The 22,814-nt window shown below is 36.7% G+C and overlaps 2 protein-coding genes across 3 annotated transcripts in view; one reads left to right on the top strand and one right to left on the bottom strand.

The window, feature by feature from the left end:
- Positions 1 to 1,538: 1,538 nt before the first annotated feature.
- utp11 (UTP11 small subunit processome component) lies at positions 1,539 to 6,340 on the bottom strand. Its single transcript, XM_067449592.1, has 8 exons — positions 6,158 to 6,340; positions 5,830 to 5,891; positions 5,345 to 5,447; positions 5,126 to 5,239; positions 4,946 to 5,039; positions 2,487 to 2,617; positions 2,063 to 2,173; positions 1,539 to 1,836 (listed from the first exon to the last, which is right to left on the bottom strand). Exons 1-8 carry the CDS (start codon positions 6,215 to 6,217, stop codon positions 1,753 to 1,755), a joined length of 759 nt encoding a protein of 252 aa, XP_067305693.1. The 5' UTR covers positions 6,218 to 6,340; the 3' UTR covers positions 1,539 to 1,752.
- A 3,763-nt stretch (positions 6,341 to 10,103) lies between these two features.
- Positions 10,104 to 22,814, top strand: part of fhl3a (four and a half LIM domains 3a) — a 48,955-nt gene continuing 36,244 nt past the window's right edge. The window contains exons 1-2 of one of the 2 annotated variants that reach the window (XM_067448374.1): positions 10,104 to 10,410; positions 17,346 to 17,442. The gene's annotated coding sequence lies outside the window, so the exon portion shown is untranslated. The remainder of the gene's footprint in view (positions 10,411 to 17,345; positions 17,443 to 22,814) is intronic. The other variant, XM_067448373.1, reaches the window with a different exon arrangement.

Below are 22,814 nucleotides of genomic sequence, written 5' to 3'. Positions count from 1 at the left end.
ACACCTCAAAATGTGTTGTTGTGCTCCTCAAATCATTCCTGAAGCATTTTTGCTGTGTGGCAGGGCACATTATGCTGCATAAATAGCTCCAGGGAATAGTTTCCATGAAAGGGTGTACAGGGTCTGCACGTGCCATGTGTTCCCCAGGTAAGCGACACACGCACACACACACACACACACAGTATTCTGACATCTTTCTATAAGAACCAGCATTAACTTCTTGAGCAATTTGAGCTACAGTAGCTCATCTATTTGATCAGACCACATGGGCCAGCTCTGCACGTGCATCAAGGAGCCTCACAATATGAATTTTCTCCAATCCACATTGAAAACAATGATTTAATTCTTGTGTAAAATATCTCTGAAGTATATTTCCAATCATATTACACAATTTTCTTTTTTTTAGCACAGGGTGACTAAAAAAATGTAATTGTCCAGCCATTCTTGTTTCACGAGTATAAATCTCTAACCATCAGGTAACCGAGGCCAAATCATTCACAATGGGTTAAACCAAAGAATATAGTTCTGATGTGCAGCAAAAGATTAAGCTTCACAAAAATGTAAAAAATAAATAAGTTCCAATCAACTGGAGATGTTACTAATCTGCCTGGAAGAGGTGTCTTTATCGTCTTAATGAGCGGCGAGGAGGATAGATGGAGTGTGTAGACTCTCTAAGGATCACAGCTGGAGAGTTGCAGAAATTAGTTGAGTATTGTGGTCAGAAAGCCATAAATATATATATATCAAACAGCATCTCCATCTGTACAAGTTGTTTAGGAGGATTTTAAAAAGAAATCCTTTGCTCTCATCCAAAAAGAAACTCCAGCATTTTCAGTTGTCAGACACGATTGGAACTTCAAATGGGACTGGGTTCTATGGTCAGATGAAGGAGAGATTTTTTTTCACCAGATTTCCTGGACATCTTGTTCAGATACATGGCCTATCAATACCAACATATTAAAATGAAACAATTGACAGGTTATTCTAGAAATAATGGCCAATGTGTGAATCTTCAATCAGGACAATGAGCCAAAAATCAACACAAAAATTGGTCGCCGAGCTCAAAATGAAGGTTCTGCCATGGCCATTCCAGTCCCCTGACCTGAACCCTAGAAAATTAGTTGAGTTAACCAACATAGACCTTGGAATTTAAAGGATCTGGAGAAAACTATCCTTTTAATTCTGGATGGAGGAATGGTCTCTGATCTCTTGCCAGGTGTTCTCCAACCACAAGGCATTATAGACGTAGATGGCAAATAGAAGTTGCAAAAATGTATGAATAAAAGAAAGACAAGAAGTGCCCAATGCCTATTAGAGAATAACATTTATAAGAAAAGTTTTTATTTTATTTTATAAACAATCCAGTAGTTTAAGATAAATTTCAAAATTTGCTGAATTGTGAAGAAAGTTTACATTTTCAAAAGTGATGCCAACACCAAGTGACAGAAGTTGCTCATTTTGTACCACGGTTGTACATTTGATGAGATCAGATAAGATGTGCTAGTGCCATCTACTGATAAAAGCAAAAAACTACAAAATATTAAAGACAAAACTTTATTTCAAAGCAAAAAATATCTAGCCATAAATATGTACAAACTCACTGCCTTATATTGTGTGCAAGATGCATGGTTTCTCTGGCTGTTTTACAGAGGTGCAAGACAAGTCCACAGATTCAGTCCACATCATAGATATTACAGCTGATTGGGGACCACAAGACAGAGAGCGTTTCCTCAGTGTGCTGATCCAAAGCCATCATCTTTTCCTTTTGGTCTCAAATCTATAGATGGCGGGAGCAGTTTTGGTCTCCTTATGCACTTTAACTTTCTTAATCTTATCCTGTCAAAGATAAAGTGATAACCCAGATGTCACACAATAATGCAAACAAACAAACTCTTGATGTCCAACAACACATCCTAAGACAGGATAAGAAATATCTACAAAATAATATACAAGAATATACATAACATGTTAAATCCAAGCCTTAGTAAACAGAAATGAGGCATGAATTATCCTAAGTGCTCATGTTGAAAAGGTTAGGGGAAATGTAGATGAATGCACTCACTTGTAGATCTTTTCTAGTCTGGATTTTTTGACTAATGATAAACATCTCCTGCTCTCGGTCTATACGTTCTGAAAGCCTCCGATACTGTTGTTCTCTCTCTTTGGCAAGTTTCTGAGGAAAGGGGAATAACCATGTTAGAAAAAGACCAATATGAGAACGAGGACAACAAATGCAAAGATCAAAAAAAAAAAATGCATGACTTAATTTCTTGTTTATATTATTCATATATGATAAATCACTGATATAATGTACTTATTTGCATAATTATTTATATTAATTGACATTTATACAATTATTTAGATTTTATCATTATTATAAATAATAAAAAATATAAATAAGTTTAACAAACAAAAGAATACATTTACCGGTGCACTGTAAAGAGTAAAATAATTAAGTTATATTTATTTCATAAAGAAAATGTTACTTTTCTCGTCTTAGAATCCACAGCTCCCAGAATTCTCTTGTTTTTCAGGGTCTCTATTGTTGGTCTGTTAAATGCTCGGCCAACCAATTCAGGCACTGTGTTGAGGTGTGTGGCCAGGTCAAAGTCCTCCACTGACATGAAACAAAAACAGATTTGGAAATGTAATAAATACTTTTTTTTTTTTAAATGATTTTAATTATTTTATATAACTATTCTATAAAAAAAATATGCCTTCAAACTCAATAATGTGATATTAACTTCAACTAAGGCTAAAGTTAAGTAAAATTAAAATATACATTATATTAATAATGATTTTTTCCCCCTGACTTTGCATACAATACAACATTCATTTCATTAATTATGTTACAGGTGGATTCCTGCTCCATCTCTGCTTCAACCAAGGAAGCAGTAAATCCTGATCTGTCTTGTGTTTCCACAGCCAGCAGTACCGTTAGCATTACTTGAAGGTGTGGTGTATGTAGAAAAGTAGCAATCAACGTCATTGACGTCAAAGAAGAAAGCGACACAGTATACAACAATGGAGGACATACAGGTCCTTCTCAAAAAATTAGCATGTGTGATAAAAGTTCATTATTTTCCATAATGTCATTATAAAAGTTAAACTTTTGTATATTTTAGATTCATTGCACACCAACTGAAAATTTTCAGGTCTTTTATTGTTTTAATACTGATGATTTTGGCATACAGCTCATGAAAAAAAATAAGCATATCATGAAAAGGTTCTCTAAACGAGCTATTAACCTAATCATCTGAATCAACTAATTAACTCTAAACACCTGCAAAAGATTCCTGAGGCTTTTAAAAACTCCCAGCCTGGATCATTACTCAAAACCGCAATCATGGGTAAGATTGCCGACCTGACTGCTGTCCAGAAGGCCATCATTGACACCCTCAAGCGAGAGGGTAAGACGCAGAAAGAAATTTCTGAACGAATAGGCTGTTCCCAGAGTGCTGTATCAAGGCACCTCAGTGAGAAGTCTGTGGGAAGGAATAAGTGTGGCAAAAAACGCTGCACAACGAGAAGTGACAGGACCCTGAGGAAGATTTTGGAAAAGGACCGATTCCAGACCTTGGGGGACCTGCGGAAGCAGTGGACTGAGTGGAGTAGAAACATCCAGAGCCACCGTGCAAAGGCGTGTGCAGGAAATGGGCTACAGGTGCAGCATTCCCCAGGTCAAGCCACTTTGGGCTACAGAGAAGCAGCACTGGACTGTTGCTCAGTGGTCCAAAGTACTTTTTTCGGATGGAAAGCAAATTTTGCATGTCATTCGGAAATCAAGGTGCCAGAGTCTGGAGGAAGACAGGGGAGAAGGAAATGCCAAAATGCCTGAAGTCCCGTGTCAAGTACCCACAGTCAGTGATGGTCTGGGGTGCCATGTCAGCTGCTGGTGTTGGTCCAGTGTTTTATCAAGGGCAGGGTCAATGCAGCTAGCTATCAGGAGATTTTGGAGCACTTCATGCTTCCATCTGCTGAAAAGCTTTATGGAGATGAAGATTTCGTTTTTCAGCACAACCTGGCACCTGCTCACAGTGCCAAAACCACTGGTAAATGGTTTACTGACCATGGTATTACTGTGCTCAATTGGCCTGCCAACTCTCCTGACCTGAACCCCATAGAGAATCTGTGGGATATTGTGAAGAGAAAGTTGAGAGACGCAAGACTGGACAAACTTAAGGCCACTATCGACGCATCCTGGGCCTCCATAACACGTCAGCAGTGCCACAGGCTGATTGCCTCCATGCCACGCCGCATTGAAGCAGTCATTTCTGCAAAAGGATCCCTGACCAATTATTGCGTGCATAACTGAACATAATTATTTCAAGGTTGGTTTTTTTTTTTGTATTAAAAACACTTTTCTTTTATTGGTCGGATGAAATATGCTAATTGTTTGAGGTTTTCATGAGCTGTATGCCAAAATCATCAGTATTAAAACAATAGAAGAGCTGAAATATTTCAGTTGGCGTGCAATGACTAAATATATTAAAGTTTAATTTTTATCATTACATTATGGAAAATAATGAACTTTTATCACATGTACAAGTGTACACTGTACAAGTGAGCTCTTGTTCTTTCGTCTCTAGATTTTGTCACAAGATAAAATTGTTTCAACTGTATATTTAAAAAAAAAAATTGCACCTCGTGTTGTCATTCCCCTTGAAGGAATGACACATAGCGCAAGAAGAACGCAAGAAGAAAGATTCCCCTTGAAGAACGCGCATAGCGCAATTCTCTGTCAACCAATCAATGTTCTGCAGTTAGTCTAGCTCCACCCTTTAGGAACTGGACTACTGTGCTAGGTTCCCCAACAGAAGGGTCCCAAAAAAGTTGTACAGTTCAGTATGTTGGTAGCATTCACAAAACGAACAAGGAAATAATTGCATACCTTTTTGTATAGTACCGTACCACTTAGTGGAAACAAGCCATTATACAAGATTACCTTCTTTTTTTGAGTCCACAAAAAAGACATGTTTATTTTTCTTTTCCTCATTAACATCAAGAAAATGGAGCTCTGACTTCATCCTTTCAATTTTCTGAAAAATAAAAACATATGCTATTAATCTCAATCTGTGAGGTGATGAAACCCTGAATACTTAAAATACGTAAGAATCAGCCCTACCTTTATCTCCGACACCCGCTTCATTTCCACATATTTGATGTCCTGGGTCCTCATCATCTTCTTCTGCTCCTCCGTCATCACTGTTTCTTCTGCTTTGATCATGTGAACACCATCCTACCCGGAAAAAAAGCACAATAAGCTGAGATCTAATTAAAGTTCTCACTGCTTTATGATAGTTGGAAACGGGAAAAAGAGTATTTTTTCTATGAGGATACAAACCTTTAATTCATTGTGTATCATTTTAAAGTTAAATTCATCAGGGTTCTTATCCATGGCCTTCTTGCGCAAGGCCATGAGGGTCTTCTGTTTCCGGTGGTAGTCACTGTATTACAAATAATAGGTTTGTAAACCGTACTATAATGATAAAGTGCAGCATTCTACCTATATTCCAATAAAGAATTTTAAAGTAATATAGTACAACGGCCAAGGTAATATAACAATATGATCTTATCAATGTAAAATAAATCTTGAATATCTTAAATAATATAAATGTTATATTTTAACTCAGTGCTAATACACCGTACCAAGTACCTTATATTTAACACTATCTATAATTAACTATAACTATTATTTATTTTACAGAATTACACAATTGCTACTTGAGTAACATCACAAACCATTTCATAGGTCGAACATTTCTGTTCGCAGAAACAAACAGAACTCAGTGTAAAAAGTGCAACAATAAAATGATAGTTATTTCTTACTCTGCACGAAGTTTGTAGTCCTTCTTCTTCTCTAACAGACCCAAGTGTTTCCTGAAACCGAGCTGTGATAGAGGAAAATTAATTTAATAAACAAATGATAGACATGGAAAGCTAAACCTTCTCATTCGCTGCTAGAGAATGGCAAAAGCCTAAAGCGTCCATCCGATTTTATTAAAGCCCAACTTTACCACATTAACTTAACCAACAACTACATCCTTACAACAATTTATATTTAAGATTAAATACATTGTTTCAACAATCCGAGTTATTTTACAACACTCGCTATTTAGCTAGGCAGCACGCGAGTTACTAATATGTTTAAACTTACCTGTGATCGCTCTTTGTGGTCTCGTTGTTTAGATTTCAAGGCTTTTCGAAAAGAAGACATGGCTGTACAAATCTGAAACCAAATCAGAATCTGATTGTTTAGAAAAGCCTAGACAACAATTTGTGTACACCGCACTATCTTCTGCGCTCACGCGGATATGATGGATCACAGTAACGTGGTGTTTATCGGAAGCAGATTCGCAGCAAAACATTTGATCGTTTCTAAGCAAATATATGAATTATAAATATTTGTAAATTGCTTTAAAAATATATTAAATAAAAGTAAGATAATATTTAGTATATGAACAATATATAAAATACGAAATAGTAAAACTGTTAATAAATTGTATCTTTAATATTAAAAAATTCCTACATAGGCCTACAGTATTTCTCGGTATTATTTAACAGTGTAACCTCTACAACTGAACCAAAAAAAACAAAAAACAAAAACAGCTATGTACGTGTATACTTTAATTTTTAAAGAAGTGTAAAATAATTTTGCGACAAGTGTCGACAGCAGATGGCAGTGTACTCCAGGCATTTGCTGCGCACACTGCACGCCATAGGCTACTTAGATTAATCTAAAACCTAGGCCTAACTTTAAAATGTGAAAGTCCCGTACAGTTAAAAGTGTTTTTGACTCCTATAAATGTTATGTTTAGAAATCAGATCACTCAATGTTTTTCCAAAAACTGCACTTTTCTAAGAGTCACAATTTATACTTAGCTTACCATAACATTAGCTTTATATGGCCAAATCTAATCAGTGATATTCATCATTAACAGGAGTTGTCTACTGTTCTGTATGAGGAAGATAGCCAGGCTCACGGCAGGGAAGAACTCAATAACAAACCTTGGGTGCTGAGACACTTAGTTTATATATTCTGGCCAGTGTGTTGACACTTTAAATCACGTTGGTCATGATAATGACATAGCCTCTATCTGCCAAAGAGATTGGTTAACATTAACAAATAATACTTGGTTGCTGCTTTTTAAACATTGTTCCTAAAGAGTGTCCTGGTCCAGGCACCTGATTTGAATCTTAACCAGAAGAACAACTTTCGGCCATTATAATGACAAATGTCAGAGCTAACGTCTGGTGACGAAAACTGTGTGCCTCTGAAGGTCCAGTTTATCGTTGGCTCGTCTTCTGAGAATGTGGGGAATATCCATTTAGTGTGTCAAAACATGCAGGGCATGGGACACAAGCAAGGGCAGAATTGAAAAAAAAACAACCAGCCTTTCCTTTGACCCAAAGACACGGTGTATTACTCAGAAATAAAGAACATCATGTTCTGGTGCTGTGGTTCCTTTCCCACTGAGTTTTTTGCAGTAGCTTAACTTAAGAATGTACAGGTACAGAGGAACTTACGAAATGAAATGCATACATTTCCGAATGTCAATGAACCTCACGAAACACTAAAGTCATTTCATCTTATGTGGAAGAACTACAAACACACATTAGCCTACCTCATATTTTAAAACAAATCCATATTTCCTCTTTCATAATTGAAAAAAAAAAAAGATTAGCAAAACATGCAGATTCTTTGCTGAGCAAGAAACCTTTCATGGGGTCACTTTTTCCATATGATGTCATACCCTTGATTGACCCAGGGTTTGTGGGCTTTTAACTTCTGCAAGATATATCAAACCAAGTGACCCAACAGACTTTTCCTACAGAAACTGAACCACAGTATAGCATGTAAAACAAAAACATGAGATTTAAAGCATTTCCCTTTGCATTTTAATTGGATTATATATGTTCCTCAACAAAAATCTTTAGGGATAGTATCCAAACCTGTGTTTAAGAGAGGGCAGAATGTCAAATGGGCAGGACGAGGGGTTATAGGTTTATGATAGCTCAGAGTTTTTGGAATGCCCTTGCTTGACAGATATATTACTGTATGGTTTTTAATATAGGCCTTTAAAAATCACACAAATGACATAAGGTTACTGGCCAGTAGCTGAGCTCAAGACCTTGGAATGTCTCTCCTAACCAATGTAAGGTTTCTACACAGATGGTGAGATCAATAGAAATCAAGAGGAGCTCTCATGGGAACAATATATATGGGAATACAATATTTTAGTTCATAACTCAGATTTCATTTAATTTTCTGGTCATATACAATTAATAGGCTATGTAGTTTGCTTGATTCCATTTGGACAACTTGTGTAGTCTGGGTTGTGGGAAATCTTTATACTCCATGTTCTGTGACAGCGGGAAATGTTTTTGAGGAGTATTCCTTAGGAAACCATTTAAGAGATTTAAAACTTATAATTTCAGGTTTTACCAAGGATGTTAACAACACCGCCTGAACACTAAATCCTTCCAGGAAAAGGCCTCTTTTGAATGTTTGGTTCTCACTCTCAAAATTCAACCACAAAACCCTGTAAAGAGTGGATATGGGACAATTAACAGTCATCTCACTATTTGCATTATCCAGTTTGAGCTGGCAGTATAAAATGTCAATAAAACAAGATTTTAAGGTCTTAAACACAAGAGAGAAATCTAAAGATATGACAAACAAGGACTCAACTGTCTCCTTTTCAGGGGTAAGAGGGCTGTTTGTCATGAGCGGGTATTTCACAAATTACCCCTGATTAAATTTGGTGTAATTTGATCAACTTTCTTTTAAACAGTTAAGGAGTGGCAATAAAACCTAAATGTCATTACAGTCCTGATGCAGATGATCAGACATTGTAAAGTTTAAGAGAAAAACATGAGGTCTCTTTCTTGCTATACTGGTGTAATTTAATGAATTTTAATTACACAAACTCTTTGATAAGGTTATTCAAGAGGGTACTCAACACCTGTTTAGAGATAATTATTGTTAGCAAATAAGTCAACACAAGATAACTAATTTTGTTTCAGTATATAATCTCTGATATGGCAGGACATTAATTTTATAATTTAATTTACAACAAGTAATCAGTGTTTTCTGCGGTTGTCTGAATAATTTCAAGGACAAAGGAACTTTCTTTAATCTTGTAAGGGGTCATTCATATTGTATCTTAATCCAAGTATTACATTACAAACATAATGACAGAGTGAAAACGGATATCAAAGCAGCTCTTACCTCTTTGTTATGCAATAGAATTGAAGTGCCTGAAGTGTTTCCACAACAAAAAATCTTGTAAATATTATGTGACAATAATTTTGTCATACATTACTGTGGAGTAGGACAAAAGAATTAAAAAATGTTTTGAGGTAGCCTACTCCAGTGGACATACAGTACATGCATTTGTTTTTCTTTTTTAGGGGTCATGATTTCTAAAAGTCATTTTTTTCCTCCACTTTTTTTTATTTCCACCACAACTGATTGTATTATTAACATAGTAATATCCTTAAAAACATTCTGTGAAAGTAATATTTAAATTTTTTTTATTTAATTTTACATGAAAGAGTTGTTTTTGTTGCTAGTTAACGAAATATGAAATCACATTTTCACACCACATGACATCACTTTGCATATAGCTTAAATATGTCATTATTCCCTTTTTATCAATAATTTTCATAGTGAAAGCAAATACATCATATATATATATATATATATATATATATATATATATATATATATATATATATATATATATATATATATATATATATATATATATATATATATATATATATATATATATGGTAGATTCATTCATTGGTAGATTCAGTGTTAGAGTTTTCATATTCAAATATATGTTCAAATCTTTAATGTTTTACCTCAGATGAGTTGATTTAAAAAAAAAATAATAAAAAAAAATCATTTCAGCTCTGTTTAATCGAACTGGTCTATATGCTCTATCCCCCATGAGCATGATAAAAATGTAAAACAATGTTGATTGTCATGACGATTCATCCGCCTCAGATGTGGGTGTCAAGTAACAGGTAGGCTAAGTAATTTCATGAACCACAGACAGACGGTCTCTTGCGCCCTAAGCTACCTGTAAACAACAAGTCAGACAGATAACAATGCAAACTGTCTTAGTTTAAAGACAGTTTAATGGAACTTCCTTTAGGAAAGAAGGAATACCGTTTTCACACTGGGGCGGGAGCTTGTGACTCACTCAACTTCCTCTATAGTAGCGCATGGAAGAGTTGAGCGCGAGCATTCTCTCATTCGGTGCTTTGAGAGAGAGCTGGACACTTCTGGACGCCCGCGAGGAGCAACAGGACTACAGATCTATTAATAAGGGCCAACTAAATTGACCCCAGCGCGCTCAAAACGGAGAGACAGAGTACTGAAAGAGTTTTGACAGGGTAAGTGCGCTTCCTCTTTTCTTTCTTTACTGTTATTTAAAATTAGAAACTCACGTGACACAGAGAAAATGATTATCAGCCAGTTTTCATTCAAACCCAGCGGGTAAAAATCGATGAATTGTTCGCCTGTGAATGTTTTCATTCATCCAGGTTATGGTCGAGTATCCTGAAGAAGTATTAGAAAGTGTATTGTTCTACCTCACTTATTTTGACTAACTGCAGTTACAGCTTATAATCACCTGTTGAAACAAGTTCCAAGGCTGCTGAACCAGCAGCAGCACCAAAAAAAGACCATTCATTCTTGAGTGAGAAAATAGACTAATTTATTAAATGCAAGCCCTTTCAATGTCATCCTAAATCTCTCTAAAGTCACAGTTTAACACACTTGTAATTCTCAGAGGAATCTGTGCACACGTGTCACAACATGACAGTTATTTGTCTAAGTTTTCTAAAACTCATAGCTACCTCAAGTCTTCACTGGCATTAAATGTATATGCATGCAGATAACTATTAGAAAAACAGATTGAAGGCATGCATGCCGTGGGGGGCCTGACATATTCCTGATTTTAGCCAAAAGCAAATCCAGGTTGGAACTTGATCGCTCATCTGAACACACCTCATCCCAGAACATTGCATTCCAAGGCGTAGTGAACGGTCTGAGTAACCACTCGTAGGTCCCTGTTGCAAGTTACAGCTCACCTTTTTGCCCTGTTCGGTGAGGTAATAATATAGACACCCATTGAGATTGATAATATTTATGGTATTTCATAATCTGTGTAGTGTTTAAAAAGTAACCCTGAGGGCAGGAAATGGATGACACATAACATTGGATCATGTAATTCATAAAGACACACCTTGAGTAATTAAAAAAGGTGAGTGGGAATATTTTATCTATCAGTGGGTGACTCCCCTTAACATATATGATCCCTTTGGCAGAAATTTTTCTTTAAAGCAATGCTTTCGGACACTGAAAAGGTCTTGACAACAGACAACATGGCTAAAACTGCATGTGTATATAGGTCAGGAAAGTTCGCAGGAAGAACAAATCTGGGTTCTCTCCTCATTTCCTCTTTCTTTTCTATTTTCAAGCCCTGCTTCTGTGACTGGCCTCTGCTCACTGGCATCCTGTAGACCTTGAGGGTCACTGAGCTTTTAACTTTAAAAAGTTTTTTTTAAAGAGTTGTACTGGACGTTTTAAGTGTAGGATTGTATGTGCTGACATGGATGTTTGTGTGTGTGTGAAAAAAGGGGAGTTGAGATCTTTGAGGTGCATCACTGTGCCTTTTAGTGCATTAAGAAGCCTTTGAAACTGCTTACCTCAGAGCCAGATTCCCATGGTGTCTGCCGCCAGCCCTCTGCCATTCCATTCCCATTCATTATTCCAAGAGTGGAGAAACAAAATCGTCCCTTTGAAAAAAGTCCCATTCTTTTCGTAAACTTATGTAGTCGATTACATAAAATTAAATGTATTTTGTTACATATTTTTTTTCTTTTGGCCTTGTCTTTCAAAAGTTTTTAGTCAGTAAGATTTTCTTTTTAAAGATATTATTCAGCAATGACTCAAAAATATGATCAAATATGGCTGTTCCTTTTGAGCTTTTATTTAAAAAATCACAAAAATCCAACCTTTCATTTAAGTAAAATAATTGAAAATGGGGGGTAAATCACGTTATGAAATAAATGCTTTTCTCTAAAACACATTGGCCACAATTGTTGGTACCCCTAGAATTTAAATATCTCTGAAGTATATTTACATTAATATTTACATTTTTTAGCACACCAGGGTGAGAAGGAACATGAAATTGTCCAGCTATGATGTCTTGTTTCACAGGAGTATAAATATAAGGAGGCATAAAAGCCAAATTCCCTTAATCATTTATCACAATAATTGAAACCAAAGAATATAGTTCTGATGTGCAGCAAAAGATTGTTGAGCTTCACAAAATAGAAAGAGGCTGTAGGAAAATAGCTAAAGCATTGAAAGTCCCCATTTCCACCATCAGGGCAATAATTAAGAAGCTCCATTTAACTAAAGATGTTACAAATCTGCCTGAACGAGGACGTGTGTGTATATTGTCCTAATGCACGTCGAGGAGGAACGTTTGAGTGCACAAAGACTCTCCAAGGATCACAGATGGAGAATCGCAGAGATTAGTTGAGTCTTGGGGTCAGAAAGCCTAAAAAACAAAATCAAACAACCCCTACATCACCACATGTTGTTTGGGAGGGATTCAAGAAAAATCCTCATTGTTCATCTATAAACAAACTCCAGCATATTCAGTTGTCAGACACAACTGGAAAGTCAAAAGGGACCTGGTTCTGTGGTCAGATGAAACTATAAAATAACTTTTTGGCAGCAAATCTACCAGATGGGTTTGGTGCAAACAGGGATAAAAGTACCCCATGCCTACGGCTAAAAATACTGCTGGATCTTTAATGTTGTGGGCCTATTTTTTTTTTGCTGGAGGTCCTGAACATCTTGTTCAGATACATTGTATCATGGATTCTAGCAAATACCAAAATAAAAAAAATAAAAACCTGATGGATTCTGCTAGAAATCTTATAAATGGGCCATGGTTGGATCTCCCATCAGGACAACGATCTAAAACAAACATCAAAATCAACACACACGTGTCGCTGAGCACAAAATTAATCTTCTGCCATGAATATCCCAGTTTCCTGACCTGAACCGTATAGAAGATGTGTGGCTGAACTGAAGAGAAGAAGCACCAGCATGGAGCTGGGAATCTGAAGGATCTGGAGAGGTTCTGTATGGAGGAATGGTCTCTGATCTCTATTCAGGTGTTCTCCAAACTCATCAGGCAATATAGAAGGAGACCTCAGAGCTGTTATCTTGGGAAAAGGAGGTTGCAAAAAGTATTATATATATTATAAAACAATTGTTGCCAATGTGTTTTAGAGAAAAGCATTTATTTCATAATGTGATTTACCCCCCATTTTCAATTATTTTACTTTAATGAAAGGTTAGATTTGTGTGAATTCTTTAATAAGATCAAAAGGATAAACAATGCAGATTTATTTTTTACAGCCATTTTTGATCATGTGTATATATATATATATATATATATATATATATATATATATATATATATATATATATATATATATATATATATATATATGTATATATATGTATATATTTATTATTATTACTTACTTATTTTAAAGTTTGTTTATGGCAACTTCCCCCTCTTCACCATATTCAATAGACAGACTGCTTCATCAGAAGTGGCTTGTGAATAATAGTCCATCAAAGAAATCAACTTTGGGCCTTATTTAATTTTGTGCTAACCACAACAGGGCTACCTCTTATAAGAAAAAGGTTTTAAGTATCCTGCTGTGACAACAAATATTGTCATTTTTTCTTGTGGTTCAAAATCCCTGCACCCTTTGGTATATATAAGGCTCATTAAGTCCAAAAAACTCCATAAAATGTGATGTTGTCATCTCATGAGTAGTTTTTTTGGTGTCTGGACTCTGGAATATTCAGACCGGTCAGAAACTGAAGGAGATTGAAAATGCATTTGTTTTTTTCACTGATGTGACTGCAGTCTTGATCATGGCCACATTCCTTGGAAACACTGCCTCATGCAGAGACTGTTGTTCATCAGTGATAGGACTGAGTGCAATGCGTTTTGGCATGCAGTATTCCATATAGTAAGCTCCATTGAATACTGTTCACATGGCAATTGTAGTCTATACATACAAAAAATGTCATACTGTGCTCACTGTACATAGTATATACAGCAGCCTTAGAAAGAGTAGCGTGGTATACTATTTAAAGCCTATGCCTCTACACTACAAAAACTGAATGTAGCTGTCCATTCACAAAAGTAAACGGCATACAAAAGAGTGAAAAAGTGCGTCTCCAAAGCATACATTTTTATCAGACCATCCACATGCAAATCCATTGGACTTGAACATCTGTCCATCAATAAAGCAGCTCTGTAACCAAATGTGTAAGATAACTCAAAGCCAGAAACAATGAACCCTTTAATTCATCTCTAATAAGAGTGACAGAGGAAGCAATGTGAATTCAAATGTCTTGAAAGAATAACACATGCTAGTACACTGCATGTACTGTATTTTTTACATCATCATGAGTTAGTGTGTTGACTCTGGGACCATCCCATATCACAAGCTCGCTGTGTGACAATCTTAATTATTATCTCAGGATTCAGACTTTTTTTGTTCTACTGCCACAAGTGCCACATTTCAATTCAAACGGCTCATGGGGAACACATGACTGGTTGTTTGTGGGGGTTAACTTTGAATTAAAGGAAGTTACTGCTGGTTTCCTGTGGGGGACTCCAGGTGCATCTGTGATCCACTGAGATGGTGGCTTCCTCCCAGACCGGGGAGAATGAATGGATGAAATCAGATCCTCACAGCCTGGGCCCCAAGAGATGCGACCTGCTGCTCGGTGTGCTATCGGCTCGCTTGTACTGTTTATTTACCTTTCCGCTCTCTTCCTCTCGCAAGCCTTATTGTCCTTCAGATGCTGTTTTTGTCTGAGCCACTTGTTGTAAACCCTTTTGTCTGTCTTTCTTCCGGTCATTTCTCTACAACACTCATGCTCCAGTATACTGCTCTCTGTCACCGTGATCACCAAGAGGTCAATATTTGGCTGGTTGAGCCCATTCCGATAATGATTCTTGCATATTCATTCTTCCACCGATGCAGATGGAACATAGTTCTAAAATACTGAAATGAAATGCATGATTTCTTGCACTATTCAGTGGTACAGTAAATCAATGATAAAATAATAAATCAATACTGCTGAACATACAGCTCTTACTCTTATTAGTTTTTTTATACTTAAAGGAATAGTTTGGCAAAATTTAGGTGACTTTCTTTTTTCAGCAGAACACTAATGTACATACATCATCATGCGATAGAAAGCTTAAGGTCTAGACTCTCGTTTGCCTGGTAATAATGATGTAACTAATGTTTAGTAATTTGCATAGACTGATCGTTTCACTTCATAAGACCTCAATATACAGGTCAGAGCCTTGGGTATTAATATTGTTACCTGTTTCTGCTTTTCTGACTTTCAAAGTGATGGCATCTCTTGACTTGCATTTTATAAATCACCAAGGTCTATAGTGTTCTATTGAACAAAGAAAGTCACCTATATCTTGCCTGAGGCAAGTCTACATCTGGCCTGAGGAAGAGGAAAATAACAGCACTTTTTCTTTTATGGGTGAATCATTCCTTTAAAGGAGCGCTATGCAACTTTTCCATCCGCTACAGGTCGCCTATTCAAAACAAAGGCGTAGTTTCATGACATCAAGTTTGAGCGCAGAATCTTGGGACATGTGGTCTTCACCTCACAGCCGGTGGAAAAGAATCGGGATAGGACTCGTTTAGAAATCAAGTTCATGGATGCGATTATTAATGTCACTAGTATGAAGCAGAGCAGGCCCAAGTGTTGGCCACTGGTTTTGTCAGTAGTATTTCATAAAAGGATTTTCATGAATTAAATATGTTGCCACAATTTTATTGCTATTTAGTGTAGTTAATTCCAGTGGTGGGAGTTTCTAAAAAACGTTTTTGTCTTTGTAAACAACATTTTTGGTAATTTGTTTTTATTACCTAAATGATCTCATAATTTGGGAATCGAATTGCATATGTTTTTCCACCGAATATTTCTTAGTCAAAGATACTAAAAGAATCGTTAACGGAACCAGAATTGGAATCTGGAAGTCCGTGCAATTCCCATCATACCGCTCATTACAAAAACTTGCTGAATCAGACCTTGTGAGTGTGATTAGGCAATGCCACATGGCATGTGTCTGGATGCATGTCTTGCGTCAGTAAACATCTGTTGGTTACATGGATTAAGCAATTGCAGTTATTTAATGAACCATGCTTATTATGTCTGTTATACCAACTGTATCACAATCAGCAGATGTTAGTGTGCAATCTATCCATCCACACTCTTTTGTCACCCAGACACAGTCCCTGAGTCACCTTTGACGCACCTGATCTCCTTACAGATCCCGGAATCCAGTCACCCTAGAGGTGCGGCTGTGAGAGGAACTATACGCTGTCCCGTCACAGGGTTGTGTTCTCACCCCTCGTCTCGTACTCGTATCACCAACTCCCAGTTTTCCCAAATCTGTCATAGAGATGCATTCAACCTGACAACGAATACCCACATTGGAATGTAAACACTGGTCTGTACTTGTAACAGTCACATAAAACGTGTCTGGTTGGCATTCTCAAAGCTATGACTGTCAAACCTACTGTAACGCTATCAGAATGAGAGTGAAATATGTCTATAACTGCAGGGAGTTTCCTGTAAAATCTGTATCCAGCGCAAATAAAACATGCAGTTGTGGGATAGTGGAAAACCAATGTGCACTGCTAAAGAAACACATTGTATTCATAATTTTGTTTTTAGTTTTTACATTTTTTTATGTGCTGTCAAGCGATTAATCACTATTAATCGTATCCAAAATTAAAGCTTGTGTTTACTTATATGTGTGTGTACTGTGCAAAATTATGTATATATTAATACACATACGCATGCATGTACATACACAAACTTTTATTTTGGATGCGATTATTCACGATAGGTCGTTTGACAGGACAATTTCTTTATTTTTTTAAAATTTTTAATAATCTTTCAACAAACAAAAACAAAATAATCAAAACCATAATTTCGACAAAATCTTCAAAGAATTAAAATAATTAGACAGGATATCTTTACAAATTGTAAAAATGGCACATGGTTTGATACAAACTGCTCTGTTCATCTTCCTGTCTGGAAGCTTTTGCTACATTGGACGGTGACTCACCACTTGCTGGAAACTTACGGTTCAAACATCTGTCCCGCAGGCTGATTATTTTGACTTGATTCATTCTTGCTGATAAATGAAACTATTTTTTTTTTTTAAATGTTCCGTCAGTTGTGCCACCTTTCCATCTTGATGAAATCCGTGAGGTCTTGCACTCTGCACGGAGAGAACCATTATCAGTGACATCAGTTTGAAATATTGAAACGGAGTGAGTTGTAATCTACAACACAAGCACTTTATATTAAACAGTTTAAAGAAGTTATATTGTTATGTTTCTAGACTTCGGCTTCAGTCTAACACGATTTATACTACTGTATTTTCCATTAAACAAGGAAAATAATTGGCCATTTAATCATTTATCAAAAGCATCTCCACATAGCAATGTAAAATGCCACCATGTCTCTCACACATGCTCAGTTACAAACAGCACTTGAGCTGTAATTTGTCAAGTGTCAATGTGATCCAGTAAAAGCCATGCTGGACCTTCAGTGGAAACAACATGGAAGCGTTGAGCGAAAAGCATGCTAGATATACAGTGAAATAAAAAATTTAAACAAATATTTATATTTGAAACCACTGGTTGCTAATCAGAGTCAGCAGCCCAGCTGTTTAGCTTTCTGGAATCATCAAGAGGAGCCATTCAATTTTCAAGAAGCCATTTAAAAGGATTAATCCCAATCATTACATCTTACACGTGCAATTCCCCACCACATTCCCTGCTTTTGTACAGGGCTTATCTTAATGAAGCTTGGACTCTCCACACATGCACAAATCCACATGTGTAAGCAGAGACATGTAAGCACATTATAGGGTGCCAAGTCAGGATTGTAAGTGCTGATCACTTCCCAATGCTTAATTAGCCTCCACATCTGTAAGAGATGAGAGTAAATGGCTGTGACATCATTTCTGATGAGAGGAAATTTGACTCAAGTGTTTCCATTTCGCGTTTGTGCATCTGTTTTGTGTTTGCATGTGGGGATGAATGACTATTTTCGGTCGCCTTTGGACTTCTAAACAAACCTTGACTTCGACAGCATACAAGCCGTGATAATCTTTTATGGAGCACAATGAACCAGCTCACCCTAGCTGACCTGCGGAGCACACTGCAGTGGAATGCATAAAAAAACCAATGCTCTCTGGGATCCCTTTTGAAATTTTTGTCTCCTTCCACTCCGATTTATACAGATGTTTATGTGCTGCACAGCTGCGCAAGAGTACTTCCCTCTTAAGTAAACAGCTGCAAGATACTTGCATCATGAAGAAATCTGGTAGTGCAATGCGGATGCATGTGTGAATGGTCAAATACACTACTTGGTATGAATGTAAACACGTTCAGTTTGTCTTAAGAGAATGTAAACATGCTGGATAAAGACTAGCCTATACATTCAGTCATCCAATTATTTGTGTATCCGATCGGAATCGAATCAAAATGATTGACTTGTCCACACAGTGTATCGCAACTGTGCGAATCTGATTTGTGTTCCGAGGCTGTCTTTCATTTCCCGAAATACCTGCATTGGTGTCCATTGGAAATACGTTGTGCTGGTATGACTATGGCAAAAACAACATAGAGGGGTTTGCAATGTTATCTTAGAATAGGACAATGTGAAGCTGTAGCGCTGAACTGCGTTGAATGATGCAGCGACAGAAAGAGGCATGAAAGAGAGATTTCATGTGAAAAACTTGGAACTATCTTGCCTATATATTTATTTATTTGGTCAGTGACTTTGTATTTTTTCGTTCTTTTGCTCTTGTAGGCTGTAAGGACCTTTTGAAATAACTTAAACAATTTGGCGAAGTGGTAAGGAACTGTAATGCGGTCAAGATTTGCCTGGAACTACTTTAGCTGTGCTTTTCCTGAAAAATATTTGCACACTTATAAACGTCCGTCAACCAATCTAAATCAAGTATTCATCAGCTTTGTCGTTTATATGCAGGGCTTGACACTAACTTTTTTGCACACCAGCCACTTTGGCTTGTGGTTTTCCAAAGTTACTAGCCACACAAATTTGACAGTGATACCAAGCTAAATAAACTATCATATGGATATTTTTAATATTATCTTATAATTTGACAGAAGGTATATTAGGCTACTGTCACTTTAAGACCTGATGCACGGATCCATTATACTGTTTCTAAACTGTAAAAAAAAAAAAAAATCCGTAAAAATAGGGCACAATGTACTGTATATAAATATAAAGGATTTTTTCGTATTGTTTTTTACAGGTGTTTTACCTGTATTTTGAATTACACATTGTATTAGTTTGTGTTTTAAGGGTTAACAGAAATTTCCATAAAATTACTGGATAATGTGCTGGCAGGAAATTACCAGTACATTTTCCGTTTTTATTTTTACAGTGTATTTACATTCACTTAAAACATTTTTATGTGTATTTGACTGTTTAAGTGAACTCAAGGTGGCTTTATGTGCGCACACTTTGGTTGTGAGCACAAAATATGCAGGGATGGGTAAAATTATGCACAGTATGAGCAATCCCATGCTGAAATTCAAGCCCTTTAACAGCAACAATATTCATCCAGAGCAAATGAAGCAAGTAGGGCTGTACTAGAATAATCGAATATTCGAATATTCGTTCGGTGAGGTGGCATTCGATTTTCAGTTTTGAGATTCGAATAATCGTTTTTTTTTTCAACACGTGACTTCCGTCGCGGACTCATTCTCACTCATGCTTGAAATAATACTAATAAATAAAATAAAAAAACACCGCAACATGCTTTCAATAAAAGCATCGCGCATTTTAAAGATTTAAATTAACAAAAAGTGAGAATAAGACAAAATAAATCCCTTATATAGAATAAAACTAATTGTAATAGATATTACATTTTGTGTCATTTTAAAAACAATTCATTTATTCTTATTCAACTGTTTATAAGCATGCTACCGTGTTCTTTATTTATTACAGTTCGTTGAAATCACTGTGTGTTACTAATTTAATTTCTGTTTTGGGATTCATTTGTTTTAAAGAAAGGTTCGTTATTAATACCTTATTAAAGTTCTTGCTCTCAACAGACTTTGTGTTTTGTATCACTTGTGCACTGTGCGTTTTCGGAGCATAAACCTGCCCGTGTAATGCATACCGGAAACTGTTCTATTTTAAAGATTATTAAATGTTTATTAATATTTAAAGAATGTGTGCCACCTGATCATATTGCACCAAATGCAACACTGCACTCCACTGGGTCTGCCGCAACACATTTACGATGCCGAAGAGTGAAACGTGAAGTCGTGAAAGATAATACAAATGCAAACCGACACTATTATTATATATTTAGCCCCACCCACCGAAGCTTCGAATATTCGATATTGATTGCCACCTAAGCTTCGAAGCTCAAAAAATGGCATTCGAAACAGCCCTAGAAGCAAGTGAGGGAAGGAAGGCAGGTTTGTGTGTGACTCGCTGTTGGAAAGATGAGAAAGCAAGAAAGAGCAGCTGTTATTTTGTATCTATTCTGCAGTAAAGGAGTATTGGAAGTGTTTCATGTATAGAAAACCCCACTAGGTTGCAGTTTATAAGGGCCAATTTCAGATGCCTTTTTAGGAGACTACAATTTGAAAAATGTATATATTATGTATAAAATTCAACCCACCACCCAAAAGTGACTAGGCATATTAGTGACTGCTTCACATGTCATTGTTAAATACTAATGTCATTGCTGAAATCCACCCACATTTGGCGGGTTGGCCTCTAGTTTTGGTAGCATGACAACTCTAGAGGTTTTAAGATTTATTTTTTGTAATATTCCGTGTAGCAGTAGGGAGAGCGGAGGTAGCTGTCGCCTTCTTTGAAGGAACACCTCAAAAGACTTTCGCTGACCATGGCTCGGCACTTCACAGAAGGCCATAAATGGGAGAAAGCGTCTGTGTTGTGTCTATAAAAGGATGGCGGCTATAGTGAATAGAAAGATGAAGATGATTTAGTGCAGAGGGCCTGGATAAGAGCAGAGGAGTTGGAAAGCAAAGACACTTGTTGTCTGACACTTGTTGACAAGGCTGCCTTGAGCAAAACCTTGAGGATACAAACACAGAGCCCCTTTGAATGCTTCGATGACTTGGTTACTGTTGACGTTTAGCACATGAAGTCCACCAATCCATGAAACACACTTCTCAGCCATTGTCATATTTGGACACGGGCTCCAATCGTGTGAAAACTTGATGGCTCCCATTATAATCAATAGCACTGTCTACGCTGCATGTGTGCAACGTTTCAACTCTTGTAGTGTTGACAGCTGGGTTGATTATAATATAACAACTAGATTGCTCCCATTATAGTCACATCCTGTCATACGGATTGCATTATAGATGTTCCCTTAAAGCTTCGGAAAATCTTTAAGGGAATGCGGGCACATATTTAAATAGTTCTGCATCTCTTGTCTAGAGCACGATTGGCATTTTGCCAAAACATCCAAGTCATAAAGTAAACCGCATAAACTTTATGACATGACTAATAATGTCTCTCAAGAAAAGAAGTTAAAGCAGTGCTGTATTACGATTTTTCCCAAATAGTAGGTCTTAGGAGGAGTTAGGGAGGAATTAAATTGACTGAATTGGAATGAGGGGTTCTTCAATGGAAACAATAACATTGTGTTTCTCCCCATGGCATGAGGTTGCCGTTTTTTTATATACAAGAGACAGAGGGATATCGAACCAGTGCAGGAAAATGGATGAAATGCATAATTACACAAAACAAGAGCCAGATTGCCTAAACTCAAGTGCAGGAGTGCTGACGCTAAAAGCCATTGCCTCATTTTGAAAATATCCAACTGCTGAATGTTAAACTTAAAAGATTTTTTGATTACACTGTTTATGATTATAAAAAGAGAACAAAACAAAATTAACAATTAAACTAAGAATGAATGCGTACAGATATTTAACAATGTACAGTATGCTCTATGTGAAGGAATAAATCAGTGCTATTAAAACAAGATGCCTTTGAACTAGGCTGCTAGCTCAAAAAAACAGCAGTCTTTCCTATTAATATGCAGCTGTCATGACAAAATCTATATTTTTGGATGATCTATGATGAGATTTTCAGAAAGCCATGTGCAAAACCTGGCGCCACTCGCCACCTAAGACCGATGTCTTTACGTCTGGCTTTGGGTCTGTTTGGCTGTCTGCATATTCATTTATCTGTGGTGAGCTGCTCCACTTTGCCTAAAAAATGCACAACTGCACAGTGGAACTCAGTTTGTCAAGTAAATCAACCAGGTTTGTTTTAGTAAGTGGAGCAGATGGAGATTATAAAGGGTTGTAGGGTTTAATGAGGTTGGAAACATCATGGCAGAAAGCGGCGTATAGCAAGAGAGGTTTGAGAGGGAGGTACCCAAGTTTGATAGACATTTAGATGGGGCCTTCTGATTTGATATCTGCATAATTATACCGTCTTATCTGCATTCGCCAAACTATCCATGCTAATGTTTTTTTTTTTTTTTTCTCAAGAAACCTCTTTTATCACTTGGAATGAACAAGGCACTGAAGACAAATGGTGTTTTTGCATGGATGCATGATAAAGAGAATCCCACGTGACAGTGAGATAAGACCATGATGAATAGGCCTTCTTA

Source organism: Pseudorasbora parva, chromosome 7, assembly GCF_024679245.1.
Source record: "Pseudorasbora parva isolate DD20220531a chromosome 7, ASM2467924v1, whole genome shotgun sequence".
Classification (NCBI taxonomy): Eukaryota; Metazoa; Chordata; class Actinopteri; order Cypriniformes; family Gobionidae; genus Pseudorasbora; species Pseudorasbora parva.
This window is presented reverse-complemented; position numbering and strand designations above follow the sequence as displayed.

What these genes read in the sequence shown, in the direction of transcription:
- utp11 (XM_067449592.1), bottom strand. Translation starts at nt 6,217, where the DNA reads ATGTCTTCTTTTCGAAAAGCCTTGAAATCTAAACAACGAGACCACAAA. An exon ending in ACCACAAAGAGCGATCACAG is followed by an intron (nt 5,892 to 6,157) that starts GTAAGTTTAAAC and finishes CCTCTATCACAG; the next exon opens with CTCGGTTTCAGGAAACACTT. An exon ending in TGATACACAATGAATTAAAG is followed by an intron (nt 5,240 to 5,344) that starts GTTTGTATCCTC and finishes TTTTCCGGGTAG; the next exon opens with GATGGTGTTCACATGATCAA.